The 19,920-nt window shown below is 40.4% G+C and overlaps 1 protein-coding gene across 16 annotated transcripts in view; it reads right to left on the minus strand.

The window, feature by feature from the left end:
- Positions 1 to 19,920, minus strand: part of TSPAN4 (tetraspanin 4) — a 443,521-nt gene that overhangs the window by 63,233 nt on the left and 360,368 nt on the right. For 10 of the 16 annotated variants that reach the window (XM_071809022.1, XM_071809021.1, XM_065839654.2 and 7 more), the window contains one exon: positions 14,022 to 14,213. The exons of 5 other annotated variants lie outside the window; for them this stretch is intronic. In XM_071809022.1, the coding sequence (XP_071665123.1) occupies positions 14,022 to 14,084 (63 nt within the window). In that variant the 5' untranslated portion in view covers positions 14,085 to 14,213. Of the gene's footprint in view, positions 1 to 14,021; positions 14,214 to 19,920 lie in introns of those variants that run through there. One more of the 16 variants, XM_071809031.1, reaches the window with a different exon arrangement.

A 19,920-nucleotide genomic window follows, 5' to 3' on the forward strand; every position in this document is an offset into this window, starting at 1 on the left:
TAGCATGGGAGGGATTTTAATTTGTCTGCCTGGTCCTAACCTGTACATATATAACTTTGGTCTTCAACAATAGCCCAGTACTGGCTGCTAGAAGACAGAGTTTCTTAGAATCACAGAAAGATCCAGGTTGGCAGTGACCTCTGGAGATCATCTGGTCCAACCCCTTGCAAACAGCACAGCCAGCTAGATGAAGCTGTGCAGAGCTGTGTCCAGTCACAGTGTCTCCCAGGATGAAGATGGACAGCCATCCATAGCCTCACTGAACACCTCTTTTCAATATTTGACCCTCTTCATAATAACAAAAATACTCTGTATCTCTAATTGGAATTTCCCTTGTAACTTCTGTCCGTTACCTCTTGTCGGAATCCTGAGAATCCTTCCAAAAGCTGTATTTTCTTTATACTTTACCATAAAGTAGTTGGAAGACAGGAACAAAATCTCCTCCTTGCTTTAATTTCTTTAAACAGAACAAACCAGGCTCTTTCAGTCTGTCCTTGCACATCATGTGCCCCATAATCACCACAGTGGTCCTCCATTGGACTCTTCCTCTGGTATGTACGTGTCTCTTCTGCTGGGGAGCCCCAAATTGGGCTAAGCACTCCAATATAGCCTTATTCTGTAAAAAGGTATACTTTCTCAGTGTGAAGGAATGTAAGGGAATGTGGGGCTTGGTATGTCTCACAACTAACCACCTATTACATTTATGCTTTTATCATGATTTAAAACAAAGGCACACATTAAAGTCCAGGGTCTCCACACAATTGAAAGATCTTTGCCTGTTCTGATCAAAAAGAGAAGGTCCTTTATTTTTGAGTTAAAAGGAGGATTATCAGATTGTGCTTATGTGCTTTAGGCCTACATTATCTTCCAAAAAGAATTTTTTAAATTGATTTTTAGATTATAATCTGATATAAAAAGAAATACTATAAAAATTACATCACATTCTGCACATAAACTTCTCTGCAGGGATACTATCTTTAATACTGAAATTGTAAACAGCATTTCTCTTTTTTGAATAAATGAAATCAAACCTTTACCTACAAAATCATAGTTCCAAGAGTCAAAAGAACTTAATGGATTTTATAGTAGCCACACTTTACCAAGTTGCCTGAAAATTAAGAACTTTCCTTTAATATAACCTGCTTTGTAATTTTCCTTTTCTCGTATCATAAATTATACCATTTATTTTGAAAGAATATCTACCAGACTGAGTGGAGCTGGCTCATTACTATGGTTGGCCCTGTCAAAATCTCATGTCTTCCCTGCAGAAGTGTAGCATCCCCATGCCTAACCAAATGAAAACAGATGCATCAACAAACTTAGATGCATGAAGTTGAGCACCAAAGAGGGTAACACAGTCAGAGGCCCTGAATGCTATAAAGTATTGCCCAATTTAATGCATATTCCACACTTTGGAAAAAATACAAGTCACCTATGAAAAGTCAAAATCAATGCAAGAATTCCCATTAAGGTACTGGAAAACAGAACTGCGGGTACTGAAGAACAACCTGTTTTTTACAGGGGTCCTGTTCCTTCTTTCAGGTATCAGTGCTTGCCAATGTTGGCTCTAGGTTCCTAAGGACAGCAATGCAAAGATCATCCCCAAGTACGATAAAGGTTACCCATAGTACATGACAGATTTTAGCAGGAAAGAAAAAAAAAAACAAAAAGAAACTTTCCTCCACTTTTGAACATAAAAGTGTTTAATGCATCACTATTTATCACAAGAAGTTTGATTTCACAAAAATCCCCAAAGGCATTTTGATTAGATATACTAATAGGGAGTAGAAACATTATAAAGGGCTTTCTCAGTTTTTAAAAATTTTCTTTGATTTTTTTTTTCCAAGGAACTGATCAAGGAGACCAGAACAGAAGAAAAAGTGCAATGGGAATTGTACTTGCATCTCAGAAATTACTTCTTTTGCAGTCTGCTAGACTTGTACAGAACGAGACTGAGCAACAACTTCGAAATTACGGGACAGTGCCCAGACAGTAACAATAACTGAGATTACAGTCAATAAAATCTCAGCGTACTGATCTACCACATGAACTTCACAACAAAAGGAAAGGGCAGCTTGCTTCCATCAATTTCCATCACAGTGGATTCTGATTCTACATCTCAGTACCAAAGTTTTGTTGACACTTGGATTGAATTCTTGTTTTGTTAGTTCCATACCATTGCTCCTACTTACCACGCTTTGTAGCCCCATGCATGCTTCTTTTTTGCCCATAGTAGCTAGACTCCTTGAATACTTGTAGACTTATATCCCATCTGAGCCCTCTCTCTGCCATGCTGTGCATATTTAGCTCTTTTAATACTTCCTTGGAAGTAAATCTCTTTAGCCTCCTAGTCTTTTTTTTTTTTTTTTTAGCATAAAAAATGATAAGTTTGCTCATAAACTGTAAAAAGGCAGTAATGTATACGAGCAAACTTATGAACAGGAACTCCATTATGAAAATGGCATGTATCTAAATTTGGTTCATCACCTATTATTCTCTAAAAGCCTCAATAGTTAATTCATTGTGATTGTGACAAAGTCATGCATGCTTTATGCCTGCTGGATATATAGCACAGCTCTGTTTATGTTTGGACTATACTTTTTATGAATGTGTAAAAACTCCTGCTGATTAATAAGGCTCAAAGAAATCTGCAGTAATTATTTCTGGAAAGATATACAACATATGCAGTTCTAACACATTAACAGTGTTTCATTTTAGTCTCATTACTGCTTTCAGTTGGAATCATTCAGTCTTACTGCATTAGGGAGAGTTGAGAGACTACACTTTCCCATACTATGTGTTGTAGGATTTTAACTGGCATTTTGTGGCATTACTAATCATTTTCCATCTTCTGCAAAAACTGACTCAAAATCAATGAAGTGTCATCAAATATTAGCCAGGTATCACTCTCACATCACGACAGTGGGGGGCATAGGCCCATTTAACAGTTCATAGATCATTATTCCTTAGCACAAATAAAGTTCTCACTGGTCTTTAACTCTATTTGAGGGTTGCTTCATCTCTTCTGTAAACATAATGCAAAGGTGTGACGTGATCTGGTGTCAATCTTTATCTTAGTCAAGACAGAAACTCATCCTAGTTGCAAAGTACGATGCAGCTGCGGAAGAACTAAAACATTAGACTAGCTCTTACAAGTCCTTGCTTCATTCCATTTATCAAGTAGTTGCTTGAGACCATCTAATATAGCTAATGGAAGAAGCAAATACAACTTAAAAGCTCTGGCTTGGGGTTAATCCAGTATTCTCCATCTACGACAAAGACATGCAAAGTTAATTAGGGTCTAAACTTATATCTTTTACTCAGACTTCAACATCTTCTGTGTACTTATTAAATGGAGCTTCTTCCCTGAACTGACTATCCCCAGGATATTTCTTGTCATCTGGAGCTCCAGCATGAAACATGATCAGACAGCTCGGTGCTCTGAGCAGAGGAAAGCAGCAGCGAGCGGTCCCTGCACACCCTGCTTGGGGAGCAAGTGAGTTGGCAGGGCTGGCTTCACACTCACGTTCACACCGAACATCTGGCTGACCCCAAGTGCTGGGCAAACTGACAGAAGCTCTCCCAAGATGACAAGGGCAAATGACATGACCATGCTGCTCAGCTGACTTACAATGAGTTGAAGGGAAAAAGAAATTACTCTGAAATTCTGCAGTTCTCCCTTCACATGTACTTAAAAACCTTGAGGTAAGCTTGTAATGGGACCTCACCTGCTAATTATAATAATAGAAAATTTGTCCTGTTTCTGGGAGTCTCAAACCAGCATATAGAAGCTGCACTGCATGTGTTAGTGAAGGAAAAGGTGAGAAGCAGATGGTCAAAAAGAGAAAAAAGGACTATGTAGAGTATTTTGTCTGTATTTAAATTCTACTGCTGGTTTTCTCCCAAGTTTGCTGTTCCCAAATGCGCTACACAGAGGCTGCTGCATCAGATGCAGATGGATCAGTCTTGGAGTAGCTTAAAAAATGTTAGCTTGGTTTACCTAATTCTGCCTTTTAGCTGGTAATATTGTCCCTACTAGGGAACTGAAATGTCTACAGCAGAGTTGTCAAACTCATTTTCACTGGGGGCCACATCAGCCTCACGATAGCGTTCAAAGGGCCAAATGTAACTTTAGGACTGTATAAATGTAGGAGTAGTTATATTTATGCAGTCTTAAAATTACATTCGGCCCTATGAAGGCAACCATCAGGCTGATGTGGTCACCGGTGAAAATGAGTTTGACAGCCCTGGTCTATAGCATCAAATCAGCAGTGGCTACATCTTGTGTAAGCATCACTGATTTACACAAACTAGTCTTCATTTCCTTACCTCCTCATTTCTTTACCTCCAGAGTCAGATTTTTCTGAGGTTCATGTAATTCTAATCCTTAAAGAAAAAAAAAAACAAACACAATGTGGCTCTTTAAGAAGCAGTGTTAAGGTGACTAAGATAGCAAATGAAGAGTTGGGAATATAAGCACACATGCTGCTTTGGTAAGCCTATGGCTTTCCATCCGAGGAGATAATTTTATTGTTAGGAAAAAAAAATCAAATGTTATCCTCAAAAGTGACATGGATATCTGGGCTGGTAAGGAACACACAGGTTACCTGTCCTTTACTTTTGAAATGGGACTAATTCTGTTGCCTACCAGATCTTGTAGGTGACCCTAGGTCTGGAGCAAGAGCCCAGAGGTCAGTCTTATAGATCAGACAATGAACATGTGTGCCCAGAGACTGGAAGCTCTGGCAGAAAACAGACTTCCTTGAGAGTGTTTTCCTAACCACCAGGTAGTCTTATGTTCTGCACTTCCACTGCAAGGTTTATTGGATTACTTAATTGTCCTAGTAATTTGATGTACAGTGAGGTATCTGTGACCCACCTCAAATCCTTGCAGACAGCAGTAGGCCAAGATGAGGCTTGGTTTCTGGGTCTTCTTTTGAAATCGCTCAGAACCAGTTGTTTTTTTTTTTTGTTTTGTTTGAAAGTCGGTTGAATTCTGAGACAAAAGATGGGGTGAGGGAGGCTTTCTAAGTGATGGGGAATCTTGAGCCTGTATAGTCTGTCAGAGAAGCCGATAGCGAACAACTACAAGTAAATAGATGAATCAATCAGGAGTTAGGAACTTGGAAACAATGATAGTGATTTACACAAACAGATTAAACCTTGATGTAAATTAGTATAGCTCCACTGACTCTTGCACATGGCACTGTCACACTGTTTGACCACCAGAAAGCAGCAAACAACAAGTAATGAGGACATTAGGAAAAGGTTCTTCTCTGAGAGGGTGGTTGGTTACTGGAACAGGCTCTTCAAGGGAATGGTCAGGGCACCCCGTCTATCAGAGTTCAGGAAGCATCTGGATGACACTCATAATGACTAACATAAGGTTTAGTTCTAGGTAATCCTGTGAGAAGCAGGGAGTTGGACTCAATGATCCTTATGGGTCCCTACCAACTTCAGATGTTCTATGATTCAAAGCATACCAGGAACTAGTGGTATTGCATCAGTCTATATCAGAAAAACAAATACTACCCTATGAGGTAAGCCCTTCCTACACATTGAGCCTAGGCTCAAGTCTTAAAAAAAAACAGGAGGGAAGTAAAACAGCTTTGTTCTTTCTCTCCTCTGTTCCCAGGTTCTTTGACTAACTACTACCAGAGCTGCAGAAAAGAAGGGAGAAAGAGAAGGACTCAGACAGGTCCCATCCACTCTGGAGTTTCAGCCAAGCGGAAGGAGCTAAAAACTGAAAGGCAATGAGGAGCAGATTCTTAATAATAAAGGAAAGGCAGCAAAACAAGGGGCGTTTGGTGCTCAGTACTTACAATCCAAACAGGTAGCAAACTAGGATCACAGCACTACACAGAGAAGTTTTACGCATAATGTATAGTAGTCTTCGGCTGTGATTACAGTATCTTCCTGGTCTTTGCACTGCTTGCTGCTGTGGCTGCAGCCACAATTTTCCTGATTTTGCTACTCAGATTGCTAAAAGAAGACGTGTGCATGTGCTAAGCTGGAATGCAAATCTACTGTTTGGTCTGCAGCATTAAATTACTGAGATAAAGTAATTCACAAGCTATTTCGTTTGCATTTAGCTGATTTGAAATAAATTCCCTGTCACCAATGGAATTTCAGATGTCAGCTCTCTGATTGGATTCAGTGACACTACTGAAAACAGTAGGTTTTTTTATTCTCCTTTTCTTCCCACTCATTAAGTTTTTCCTCATTTGCCTTATTGATATTTCACTTGGAGACAAGCTGGCTGAAGTTCAGAAAACTGAACAGCACAGTACAAAACATCATGGGCGCTCATTTTCCCCTTGGACTATTCCATAAATAAAAAAGCCGTTTGATGTCTGGATAGTCATTCAGATATGTATACAGTATCAGCTCTTTCCACAGCTGGTCCTGACCCAATATCAAGGATTAATTCTGATCTTATTCATTCAAGCAACTGTGATGAAGTCCTCCCTGATTAACATGAGGTTCTCATTTAAATTAAGCTGAACACATAGATCAGTCTGTTGCTTCAGCTTTTCTACCAAAAAACCCCAAAACTAAAACAAAAAAAACCCCTCACCTCCCCACCCCCAAAACAAACAAACAAACAAACAAAACAAAAAAAATAAAACAAAAAAACCCACGAGAAAAAACAGGCTTATCCAAAAATAAGGAATAAGGGGAAAGAGGGCATATCTAAGCCACCTTCCTACTTATCTAATCCTTGATCTGCTGGAACATACCCAACCTTGATGCTTCATAAGTAGGCAGCTGGCTTTGGGTAAGCAGGGAGGAATCAGCATTTTGTCTACTTCAAGCCTTTTCTCCTTTCTAATATATTCCTGTATGGGCCATGCATCATGAAGAATCAGCTATGTCAACTTAAGGCCTTTTTAGGTTTTAAGGTCTAAACAGGCAAGACTCATCCTCTACCTCTTTTGATTGGATTATTGGCCATGTTGCACATCCCAACCAGGAACAGAAGAACATGTTCTTTGCACCAACACTGGGTGGGGGGGGAGGGGGGAGGTGGCTGGGGAGGGGCGTGTGAATAAAAAGGTGTCATGAAATCAGAGGCTGAAATAAAAGAACTGCCTATAGATCTTATTTCCTTCCAGGACACAGGTTGTTATTTAAGTTGCAAGTGTCTATATATGTGTGATATAACAACCAAATAGACAAAAATCCTTCCATCACAAAGGGCCTGATACTGGGTTTTTCCAGTGACTATGATTACCTGGACCAAAAGTAAGTGCTTATTTGCAAAAACTTTGCATTACACTATGTTCACATGCTCTTTCTGGCAGCTTTTCTGCATGTCCTGTTTCCCATTTAACTGAAGGTAACATTGCAATTAGGTTGATTGGCTGATAGCCTGCAGTGGAACTCATGGAAACCAGCTAATTGTGCCAATTTGGCACTTTCAACAAGATAAAAATTGAAAACTAATTTTGCTTTGGTATATTTATTTAACAGTTAGACATTATGCATATGGAAGAATTCAAAACTGTCATTAGTATTATGGAAACATGGACTAAATACTTCTTAAAGGTCATTGTAACACACAGGACAGCTAGACATATTCTGCTGCAATCAGAGAAAGATGACAAAGGCACTGAGTTGAGATTTAGTCAATTTGGGTTTGCTTCATAGCTCTCCCACAACATTCCAGTGCAGCCTACGCAAGGCACTTTGTTTTACTGTGCTGCAGCTCCCCATCTGTTTAATGAGGATAATAATACTTTCCATTTGTCTTATCTACTTAGATGGCAAGCTCTACTGGTCAGGGACCTCCTCTTACCAGGAGTTTTATACAGAACGAGCATCCTGATCTCATGGGCTGCCTGCAGGGGATACTGTAATGCAGATAATGAATAGCATAATCCATCATGATTTAATGTCTAGAGTTGAGATTTTTAACCTGGACTACCCATGGAATAATTACCTTTTTTAGTGCAAGCACACAAATATAGATCTCTGCTAAACATGTATGAAAAGCAGATAATTCAGGCAATTTAGCTCCTCATATATACATCTTAAGCAATTAACTTAAAAGACAATGTTTACACGAACAGTTAAGGATCAGCTAGGTCAATGTTTGAGCAAGAAAGAGAAAAAAGTACTTAATCAGGCATAAAATTCTTTAACAGAGAAATGGCACGTGCACAGGTATATACAGCACCTGTCTAAAGTCAGTACTATGATCAAGCCATCATAATAGATCATGCATGAGTGGTACAGCAAGGTGGTCCCTCATCTTCTGCAAGGACCTGCCCTCAGCTGAAAAGCACACGCATTGCAATGGGGTTAAGAGCACTCAAGCTAAACGTTTTGTTAAAATTTGCAGAGATGATGGATATGGCTAATAGCTCTGAAGGACATTAGAACTGTAACACATTTGCAAAGGGGAAGGGAGCAAAAACAGATTTGTATTTTTGTTTCAAGATAGCCTATAGTTTTGCAGTACAGCTATGTGATCCTGCAGTACACCATCAAATACTTACGAAAACAAAATCAATGGAACCCCATAAACTAACTTTCTCAAGTCAGACTCTTAGATCATTACCTGTCACCTGCTCAGGACAGTGACACAACTCATCAGAACAAAGCTGCCATTTTCTAATTACAGCTGAGCTTTTAGCAGACGGATGTCTGTTACATCATCTTGAGAAACAAAAATAGTAGAAATGTCAAAGGAACCTTACTGAAGCAAGAAAGTATTGTTCACCTGCTTCACTCATCAATTTGCATCTATATTCAGATGCAAGATTATATATATCGGGTTGTATACTTATTTCAAGGAATGCTAGTTGCTCTGTTTTCCCTAGGGAAATCTAATGATGGAAGAGTTTATCTTCCTTCACACTGTAGCTGGAACAAATAAGAATCATTGTAAATATCCATTCTTTGTTCACTGAGATCTTATAATGACAGCTGCAACAACTCGCTCCATCAGCGTATTTTTGCAGAGCGCACAGGATGTTCGATGTTTCCTTTTATTTTTTTTCCCTTTCTATTTTAGATTTCCATATTATTCTATTACTCCGAATGAAGAGAATTAGGAATGGGCCTGTTTCTTAAGAGATTAATGAGGCACTACCCTGGCTATATGTTGCCACTGAGTAAAGAATAGCTGCCAGCTCCTTAGTTGGCAGACACCAGGTAAGTCCTTTCAAGTCAGTAAAACTGTGAAGCTTTAGGCTATCTAAACACTCTATTCAGAGGGTTAACGTGCATTATTCCTGACTATTGCACACAGTTATGCAATAATCTTACAAATTAAACTTTACTTCTGCTTTTGACTTCCTTCCTCCATCTGTCATTGCCTACTTAAAAACACTTTGTCTGTCCTTCTTTCTTTCAAAAGCTGTTCGCAAATGCCAGAGTTAAGCAATTATTATCATTTACATCTAACATCACAGCAGCCTAATACCAAAGAGCTTACAGGTTTGCTTTGACAACCCAATACAAATGTCATATGTGGAGAATGCAAAGATACAGGATTAGAGTCTCATCTGCTCTGCAACCTAGTGTATGAAATATAAACAGATTGAAATGTCTCTTTGATACTGCTCATTTCTCATTCACTCAATCAGACTCCTTAGGAAATCTCATCCTTTTTCACATCATCAAAAAGTAGCACTATTCATAAGTCAAGGCCATACACAAACATCCTGCTGTGTCCAATACCACATAAAATTCTGCTCCTCCAGTGCAGCTGGGTTGAACTAGTAGTTCTTCCTGCCCTGCTCCCTCCCAGTTCATTTTAGGATTGCAGTGGCGCTACATGCCTCCTGCAATATTTCCAGTGTCTTCCTCCAAGCCACCCATCCCCATAACAGCAGCTCATCCTCCCAACTTTCCCAACTTGTAACTGCCACATTGTTTCCTCTTTCTTCTGTTTTCAGGAAGCAGAACAAGAGGTGCTCCTGTTGCATGGGAAATCTGCTTTCTAGTCCTTGCAGGTCTAAAGGCTACCACCAACTTATCATTAGGTTGGAGTGCACTACAGGAGATAAGAGCAAGTGGAGGTTCAGATTGTTCTTGATTAAACCAGGCATGTCCACACGGTCCATATGCTTATAATGCCATAAGTGCCTTCAAGATCTATAAAGGGCATGATTTCAGAGCAGAAGGTGGCACGCATACAATACAGGCAGAGCACCTGGAGAACTCGATGACCTTCACATCATCTTTATTACTGTCTATGGTCATACTTAACCTCCCAGACTTTCTCTCACACTGTATCGACCAGAGGAAAGGGAGAACTCAGTGAAACCTGCTACTCATTCAGAGGCACACAGCAATGTTCAGTTCAGTGGAGCAATGTTTGATCTCACATATGTAGGTTGTAACTTGAGTATGTGCCATCCCACCATGATAGCGTCCCTGGGTACTCCACCAGCTTGGTTTATTTCACTTCCTTTTCTTTTTGTCTGTTCCAAACCTCACTTCATCAGGCTATTGCACGCACACTACTGAAGCATGCAAGGAACACAATATTCTAGCTTTTACATACTGCTTTCATTTTAGTATTCGGTTAACAGCTTTTCATTATTTTTAAGCCTAGTACAAACCTGTTTCAACTGCCTGCAGACCTCGTCTAACTCTGCCCATCCCAGTTCCCTAAGCTTGTTTGGCACTTGCCTCTTCACTGGTCTAGTGCTTGGGCTAGCCCAATATCTGGAGGTGAGGGCAAATTACAAGAATCAAATAAATTATCCAGCGAACAGTGCAACAGGATATACTACCCATACAATCAAAGCCTCCATCAGCCCACCTTAAATACCTGTGTGGCCAGACTTTACTTTCTCTGTGTACTCTCAAAGCTCCTATTTCAAAATAGAACAAGTTAGGAAAAGATAACTAACCCCAATGCTGCACAGAAGGATATGGTAGTGACAGCACACATGAGCAAGTCAACTTATTCCATGAGTTGCTGTCACATTTGTGGTAATACCTTCTGGAGACATAAATTACAAGAATTCAGTTCAAAAAGTAATCTTAGCTACTACCAGGATGTGTGAACCAACACAGGCTCATCACAAGAAACAACCAGAGGCCACAAATGCAATTGCAAAGAGCAAATTTTATTTTAGTTACCTCACTACCGGGGGATTTCCAAAGCGGCGCCTAAGCTCCTGGCCAGAGGTAACACAAGCAGAAACGCGGGTGCTGCACAATTCAGCCCTTGTAGAAGATCGCTGGGCCTGCTGCATTCACCTGTATTTCAAGGCTTCAAGCAGGTGCAGTCTTGCGTTCTTTGTCACAATAAAGCAGGAATCTCAGGCGTAGTGATAAGGTGCCTCAGAGTTTCTCACAGGCCTATGTTATCTAACAGAGGTTCTACTTGTCAGTAAAACAACTAGTGTGATGTATATGCTTTTTCTACATCCCAGCTGCAGTCACTTGAGTGACTGCAATTAGCCTCCTCGCCATTCTTGCACAATTTCCATACCCTGAACAAAGCCAGGTGTTAAGTGGTGGCCCGGGATACAGAAAGGAGCGTAAGGATTTGATCCTGTGGTGACTGTTAAATACAGGGTGTTTCAAAAAGATGGACCCAATTTCAAAGCAGTATATTTCACAGTGCTCTTAAAAAGCAGTGGTGCAGATGCATTCTCAGGGATGTTTAAAAAAAAAAAAAAAACCAGAGATATTTGGGGAAGAGATTATTTTCCTTTTGGTAGAATGCACTGTTAGGAACACCCATAAAATAAGAAAAGGATGAAGAGATGTATTAACCACACACTCTAAGAACAACCTTGGTTTGATATTCAGCAAGTTCTTTCATTCAAGCATTCATTTTGCTACCCACATTTATTTTGGTACCCTATAAAAATGGGAGTTGGCCAAAACCAAATGCGCCTGCCCTGAACTTAAAAGCACTATTTCAAAACTCAAATAGAATCAGCAATTTGGGGAAAGGAAGACTAAGTACAAACCCACATGATGGGGCTTTGCTCCCAGAAACAGAAGCTTCTATAACCATTCATTTCCCTTCCAAACAGATAGACTCAACAGAAGAACTCCCAAGAGTTCAAAAATCTCACTGGTATTTAATGAGGGTAAGTAAGTATCAATGCAGGCTGTGGAAAGTTAGTCTAGACTAAACAAAAAGTGAATTAAACATAGACTAATGAAACTATTTCAACCCTCTAGAGCTGGGCTTATTCAGTATTAAAGTAGCTGTAATCAGCTCTAACATAACTCAGTTTTGAAGAAAATTGAGTAATTCAGAGGCCATACTGAATAGCTACAGTACACAAAGGTAAGGACAGGCAGACAGAGTGAAATGCTGGTAACAAATCAGATCAAGCATTTCAGTTTTTCCATGCAAGGAGTTCCTAAATTAATTTGGATTCCTTTGCATTACTTAACAGGATCCATCAAGTACAGTCCTTACATCATGCACTGAAGGGCATTAGATTAGTCATTAGATTGTTCATTGAAGGGCATTAGATTCTGAGTATTGTTCAGCATGTGTTAAGAGGAATGATGGCTGACCAAGGACATCTTGCCCTTGCCAAAAGGAGCAATGAGGGTCAACAACCCATATGAGACAGAAGGCTGAAACTCTTCCAGTATTGAGGATTGAATGCCAGATCCTGACCTGATCCTGACACATGACACTGCTCATTGCTGGTCACACCTGAGCTAGGACTTTAATAAAAAAAACACAAAGCAGGTGATTAATTTTACACATATAAGCTATAACTTTAGACTCAGCAGCCTGTGGACTCCTGCTGCATTTGCTTTGAGGCTGTAATCCAGTAATTACATCTGGCTAGCCATACACTTCCTCCACGAAGTGGGTATTCATAAGACTGTTAAAATTGTCAAGGACTTTCAGCTTCAGATTCTGACTTCAGCCTTCCCAATGTGAATTTCCATTCACAAAACAGCCTTAATTTTGATGTATGTGGTTCATTTCAATTTCAAACTACCTGCCTGCCACACAAAAAGCCCTTAGTAGTCTAGACTGACTAGCTCTGACTTTTACTGGTAAAAAATCTGCAGAAACAACTGATTAAGACGGGGGGTGGGAAGAATCCTCTACTGAGCCTAGGAATCTCACAGTCACATAAAGACTTTTACAGGGTGAATTTGGACAGCTGTGTGCCTTGACTCATTCTATAGTTCCCAGGGGAGCAAAATGAATTTGTGAAGCACGCTGAGGAACAGCCTTTTACAAAGGAATCACGAGTTCACCAAACTAAACCTCAGCTTCACTTCACTCTGAGGTTTGCTCAACCTCACAGTGAAGTTCTAGACTCGAGCAGCAAGATCACCTCACTTCCTGGTCCTCAGCTGAACAGGATACAACATATACACTAACATCAACTACAACATGCACTCTACTTCTAAAATCCAGCTTTGAGTGGCATAAAATTACATTTTGATAAAATACACTAGGGACGTGGCTCAAGCCTCTGTTAAATCATGGACAGCTGGCATCTTATTAATCTTCAATTTCACAACAGTCTCCTTCTACTGGCACCTTTGCTTCCTGACATCTCAACCTTTTAAGAGTTAACAATTGGCAAAAACAGCATTGCCAAATCTGAAGGACTTCATTTCCAGTTTAACCAAAATCACCCTCCTTACAATGTTTCCTGCCTACATTCATCTTTTTGCCCAGGACTTCAGATCATCAGTCCCACCAGGGTAGGCATTTGGAGTAGATAGTTACTAAAGTTCAGTAAAAAATAATTTAGGGGTACACTGCAAAAGATGTCTTCACAACCCCCTCTCCCTTCTCTGAAGAGTTCAAGGAAACCCACATCACCACTAACCCTTCCCTTCTTGCAGGTCTCATCCATGAAGCACAGGTTAAAAGCCTGGTCAGGGATGATCTAGCAGCTCCTTAGAGCTAACAAGGACTGATTCAAACATGACTCGCATCTCATCCATGTCAAGTGAGCAACTTCTTTAATGAAGTAAGGATGCTGTAACATGCATTGGAATAGCACCAGCACCTTAAGACAGTGAATGCTGCAACGGCATAGCAGCTTAATACTCACACTCAGCAGGAGGCACTTGTTTTCTTTGATGGCACCTATGCAGCCCACGAAGCCAATGATCATGACAAATGTCCCTGTAACGATCAGTAGGTTGGCAGCTGACAAGGACGGGAAAGAAGAGGAGAGGGTGGCAAAGTTCCCTTGGGTAACAGCCAGCCAGATGCCTACGCCAAGGATTCCACAGCCTCCCAACTGGAAAAATAGACAGAAACAAAGAAACTCAGTTATTGTACCCAGACAACTCCAGATATTAATCCATATCAATGTGGCAGCAGTAAAATAGCTCTGCTGAGGTAAACCCAGCATCACACCTAATAAGAAATTATCTCTCCCTATGACATGTTCAGTAGGGATAACAAAGGAGAAAGAAAAAAATTCATAGAGGGGGAACTCATTGGTAAGATGTAACACTCAAGAAACCCAGCTTTCCTAAATCCACGATATAACTTCAAATATCAGATCTCTTCCTCTACAAGTAAAGGAGAAAACCCCAAAGACATAGATCTCAAAGGGACTGAAAAAATCCATATCCTAATTAGGTACCTCAGAGAGCTGCCCAGAATGGCTGAAGCACTTTCAATCTGCTCTTTTTCCCATCCCAATATACCATCTGCCATCCCTGGCAAATGCCATAAACAAATCTTGCCAGAGCATCCCCTGGTAGAACACCCCACACCTCTTCTGAGTTAGTTCCTGTCCAAGGTCTAGCCTTCTTTGGAAGCAAGAGAGCATTTACACACACAGAATCACAGAATCACAGAATGCTGGGGATTCGAAGGGACCTCAAAAGATCACCTAGTCTAATCCCCCCGCCGGAGCAGGAACACTTAGATGAGGTTACATAGGAATGTGTCCAGGTGGGATTTGAATGTCTTCAGAGAAGGAGACTCCACAACCCCGTTCTGTCACCCTCACTGTGAAGAAGTTTTTTCTCATATTTAAGTGGAACTAGAGTGCAAAGGGGCCAGAGAAGGAGTGAAAATCCTCCCATAACATAACAAAAAACAAACTGATGTTTACTCCCAGTATGGCCACTGCTTTGGCAATTCAATCCTCAGAAGAAGTCCTGTTCTGGTTTAGGAAAGCTTGAGAGGGGAGCAGCAGTACAGGCTCCCCAAGCATGTGAGCAAGGAGAAGGGAGGATGCCAGTGCACGCAGCAGTCACCACAAAACCATAAAATTTACACTTATTATATACACAAGAAACTTTAAAAAAATTCTAACATTTATAAGCATGCTGCTCATAATTGTGAGAAAGCCTGTAGAATTGTAACAATCTGAGTAGAGCTAAGCAATTAAATAGAATTAAACCAAAGGGGATTTTGCATTATTATACAGTTACGCAGCAGAGTATTACTTATGTTTGTTTCTTTCTTTCTTTCTTTCCTGCCCTCCCCTTAAAATAATCAATTTTTATTGAGTTTTATAGTTGTACTTTATTATCCAAATCAATTAAAAGCTAGGAAAGAAATTGTGTTCATAGAGTAGTAAGCCAGACACAGTAGCATATCAATTAAATGTCTGCATAAAGTGGATGAACATAAGGCAGCTCATGAACCAGGGAAGGAAAAAGACAAGGCTAATCCTGGGGCAGAGCTAAGCCTCAGAAATGAAACACAGAAGAGAAATACAAAAGTCAAAGCAATTACTAAGGTTGTCTCTGCACACCACTGAATTTTCCCTCAACAAGCGAGAATAAAGGCACCTGGGTCTTCAGGCAGGACTCCTCACCCCTGTTGCAAACCAGTCCGTTTTTTTTCAGAACTAAGAAGCAAAGCTGTACCTGATCGTAACGTACCTCAGCTGCATCAGCCTGTGTGTCTCCACTGAGAGAAGGCAGACTCCAAGACACAGGGACTCAAATAACTTCATTCAGCAGCCTTTTCATATACAGGCATCCCACATCACCATATTCACCCTTTCACAAAGTACCCTCTACAATCACCACTGAGGGACAGTCTATGCTGTGGCCATATACACTGGAAATACCTCCTTTCTATGCCAACTTACAGACCAGGATCTTCAACATGGTCTAAAATGACTGAAGAATAACCAGGCTAGAGGGAGAGGAGGAACACTTAAAGAAGGCAACCCAGAGAAAATCATTTGGGGTAACTGAGAGGATACAAACAAAAGCCCAAATGTGGAAAAAAAGAAAAAATAAATCCCTAAAACAGGAATAAAACTTTGAAGGTCTACTTGACTGCATAACAGTATTGAAAGAGAGGTGGCAGACACCCAAGTTAAAACCAAACTGGTCAGAGTGCTGAAATATAGTCGGGAATAGGACTAAACTGGCCAAGGAATAAGATGGAAAGCACAACTGCACTTCTGCCTCTGCAGCCTGGTGAACATTCTGGCTCAAAATCAACCTCAGAGCCACCAGTACATTGAGGCCGCACAAATGGCCCAATTAAGCCTAAAGAAGGCAGATGCGCAGCAGCAGCAGCAGAGGCACCAACTTGCAAGAGATTTAGCTATTGTCTTCAGTTCTTTATTCTGAAGTAATTCAACAGCACAAATGAGAGGGAGCTTATTTTATCACCTCTCATGCTCCCATATTGCTACACTGAGTGATATTGACACCTACAACTACCATTGGTATTATGGGAGGTGGGTCTTCCTGAGGATGCTGCTGTGTTCAATAAAGGCTTGCCTGCTCCTCCATCACCCATTAAATACGAGGTACAATGCATAATGCTTAAGCCACCATTGCCATTAGGACATTTGATTCCAGTGTCTCCACCTTCCAAAGTAATTCTTGCCTGTGGAAACTGGGAATTCACCAGTCACACAAAACATCGCAAACCCAGGAGAGGGTTCAAGCAAAATGCCAGGACTGTGGCTATACCCATTTAGATCAGGGCTGAATATTTCAGATGAGTTGGTCAGCAGGAGTATCTCACTACATTGCCCTTGATTTGGAGATACTCTAATATACATCAGGTTCTCTAGCAGCTCATTGTCTTCATATTTTTTAACAGATAATGCACAGATCTTCCTTAGGTTGATTAACCAAACTCTGAAATGCAAAAAGGGATCATTTGAGGATTAATACATCTTGGTCAAACTGGATTTCATGAAGTGCCACTTAGAAAATGTCAGCACACACTACTGAGGCTGCACTACCTTAGTTCAGCGCTGTTCTTTTCCCACATCAGAATGTCCCCTCACAGTTCTTGAATAAAGTTGCCAAACTGTTACACCAGGCCCTGGGAAACAGAGGCTGCCTTTAACTTTAGTCTAAACTGCTCTGTAAAGCCCCATTTCCACCAAGGAGTGAAGCACACCTGTAAGTCTCCATCCAATGACTATAATAACACTCAAGTGCCTGGTTAAGGAAATGCTTATGGGAACCAAGACCCAGCAAGACAGCCACAGGAGCCTTTCCAATGATAGCAGAATATTTTCTGTTCCCAAACATTCAAAAAGCTTCCTCTCCCCCTCATTTGGAACAGAACAGCAGAGTAATTCCCAGTCTAAGATCCAGGGATCAGAGGGATCATGTTTGTTTATTTATTCTGGATCAGAGCCAAGAGAAAACTGTTGTAGTTGGTTCTATGCTGCCTGTCTGTTTTGAATTCTTCATCTTGGTATGTAAGAAGTTGTAAGGTACAGGTAATTTTACTTAGTTATTTAAGATGTTCTCTTTCCTCCACTTTTTCTCTCCCTATTCCATCCCCAACCCCCCGTCCTTTTTTGCGCCAAACAGTCAGGAGCAGAGTGATGCGATGATAAATCTTGACAGCTTTCAGGGCTTGCCAAAATGTGAAATTAAACAAAACCAAAACCATTAACAGGGCTATTCTTAACAATTTAGGGGTTTCCATGCAAACAGTGAAGCTGTCATGGTTAAGAGAAAACATTAAAACAAAAGGTTAGTAAGAAGTCTACAGCTTGAGCCTGATCTATTGGCAGCTAAATACGAGTCAGGCTACTGACAGCAGCGGATTTTTAACTCCCTTATGAAATGTTCAACGTATTATTTGCCTAATTGTTCATAACAATCCACTCTCTTGCAAGCAAGGCAGCTCATGGCAAAATCTGAAACAAAATGTCACTTCCTCTATTTTCCAATAAATATTGCATTTTTTGTAAAATCTTTTCTTCTAAGGCCAAAACAGTGGGATACCAGAGGGACAGTGTCATAGCCCTAAGACTTAGGAGATTTGAGTAAAACGTCTGTTTCAGGTCAGGCCTCAGTGTCAATCTTGAATAGGCTGTTTAATACGTCTGTGCCTGGGTTGCAAAATCGTGAGTACAAAGATACAAGTAGTGGGTTCTTTGCAAGCCCTGGACTTTGCAATTGGCTATGAAAGGAGCACAATAAGCTCAAGACAAATTGTTCCTACGCATTGATAGAGCAGAGTCAAGCAGTGAGGCAAGTGGCTTACTCTTAAAGCAAAGATTCAGTCTGTCTCTGCTTCCCCAAGAGATAAACAGACGTGTGTGCACTTGCTCTCTTGGCAGAAAAGCTGCCTACGGAATGAGATCCTCCAAATTGTTCTAATGGGCTAGAAAATAAATTATTCAGACTTCAGTGCATACATTTAGAGTTGATCTTACAGTATGGTAAACAAAGTAATCCCAGACAGCCTGGATATACGCACATTGTTAGAGAAAATTATTTTGAAGTTACAGCTACACACTTAAAATACTACAGGAGAAATTGCCTCATTGTTCATGATAATGGTGTTAGTGCCTTTAAGTGTTGTGTTTTTTTTTTTTTTTATTGGTTTTATTACACAGAAAATGCATCTAATTGAGGTTTCTTATATTGTATCTGATTAGGATCTACCCATCATACTTCCTCTTTTAGATACAAGTAAATCCTTTTGTATTAAAAAAACACACTCACAACAGAATCCAAATGGAAGGTATGACCTGTTGGTTTGTAGTAAAACTAACTCACTTGGAGGATTTTCCTCCCCCAGTCTCCATATATTTAAACTAGAAGGGCTTTCTCAATCCCACAGTTACACTTGTGTGAATATGCTTCCCCCTCTAACTATGGAGTAAGTGTATGCAATGAAAAAATCAACATCAAAGTATTAATAGTAGTGATGTGAACATTCTCAGCAAATGTTCTTGTAATGTAAGGCATACTTAAATTACTGTTCCTTTCAGCTAGACAAATAGGAGAGGTGGAAATGGAATACATACATCCACTGACAGGATCAAATTAATCAGGAGTGTTACACGTTACACAGAAAAAGCAGAAGCGTATGTACTAATTCAGAGACTGCAGGTCTCTATACAAGCACATACAAACAACCCGTTGGTGCAGCTGCTGCATATCTGGGAGGAAGAAGTGGACACTTCTGGAAAACACCCTCCAGCCAGACAGTTCATTAGACTACGAAAGACCTTGTAGACATCCGTGTGCACCACACCACCACTACCAACTGCAAGGATGCAGGATGATGGAATTTGCAGATGCCGTCTCACCACAAGGATGGACACTTGGCAGAGTTCACATGGCATACACTAGTAATATCATCACAGTGTAGCACAAGCTTCATTTCTTTCACTAGTCAGAGGTCTGAAATTTAACAAATATGGGATGGTATACAGAAATTTAAGAAATAAAGGACGGTATAAAATTTAATCCCTTTGTGCCTCTAATTTTAGAAACTTAAATGGAGTAGTAGATGGCAAACTGACGCAGATTTCTGCCCTTAGCATACAGAGGCTCTAGAGCTCTGTAGTGCAGAACTGAAGGATATGTGCAAACCTCATCCAAAGTGGCCAAGATCTGAACTGTGCCCTTTTAGCAACAATTTAAAAAGAACCAGGAAAAAATACTTGAATAGAGATCAGATAGTAGGGACCACATTCCTGAGAGTGAAGGGACTGAAACAGTAGCAGTCCATAAACTGGGAAAGGTGAAAGGAGGATC

Source organism: Patagioenas fasciata, chromosome 5 (genome assembly GCF_037038585.1).
Source record: "Patagioenas fasciata isolate bPatFas1 chromosome 5, bPatFas1.hap1, whole genome shotgun sequence".
Taxonomy (NCBI): domain Eukaryota; kingdom Metazoa; phylum Chordata; class Aves; order Columbiformes; family Columbidae; genus Patagioenas; species Patagioenas fasciata.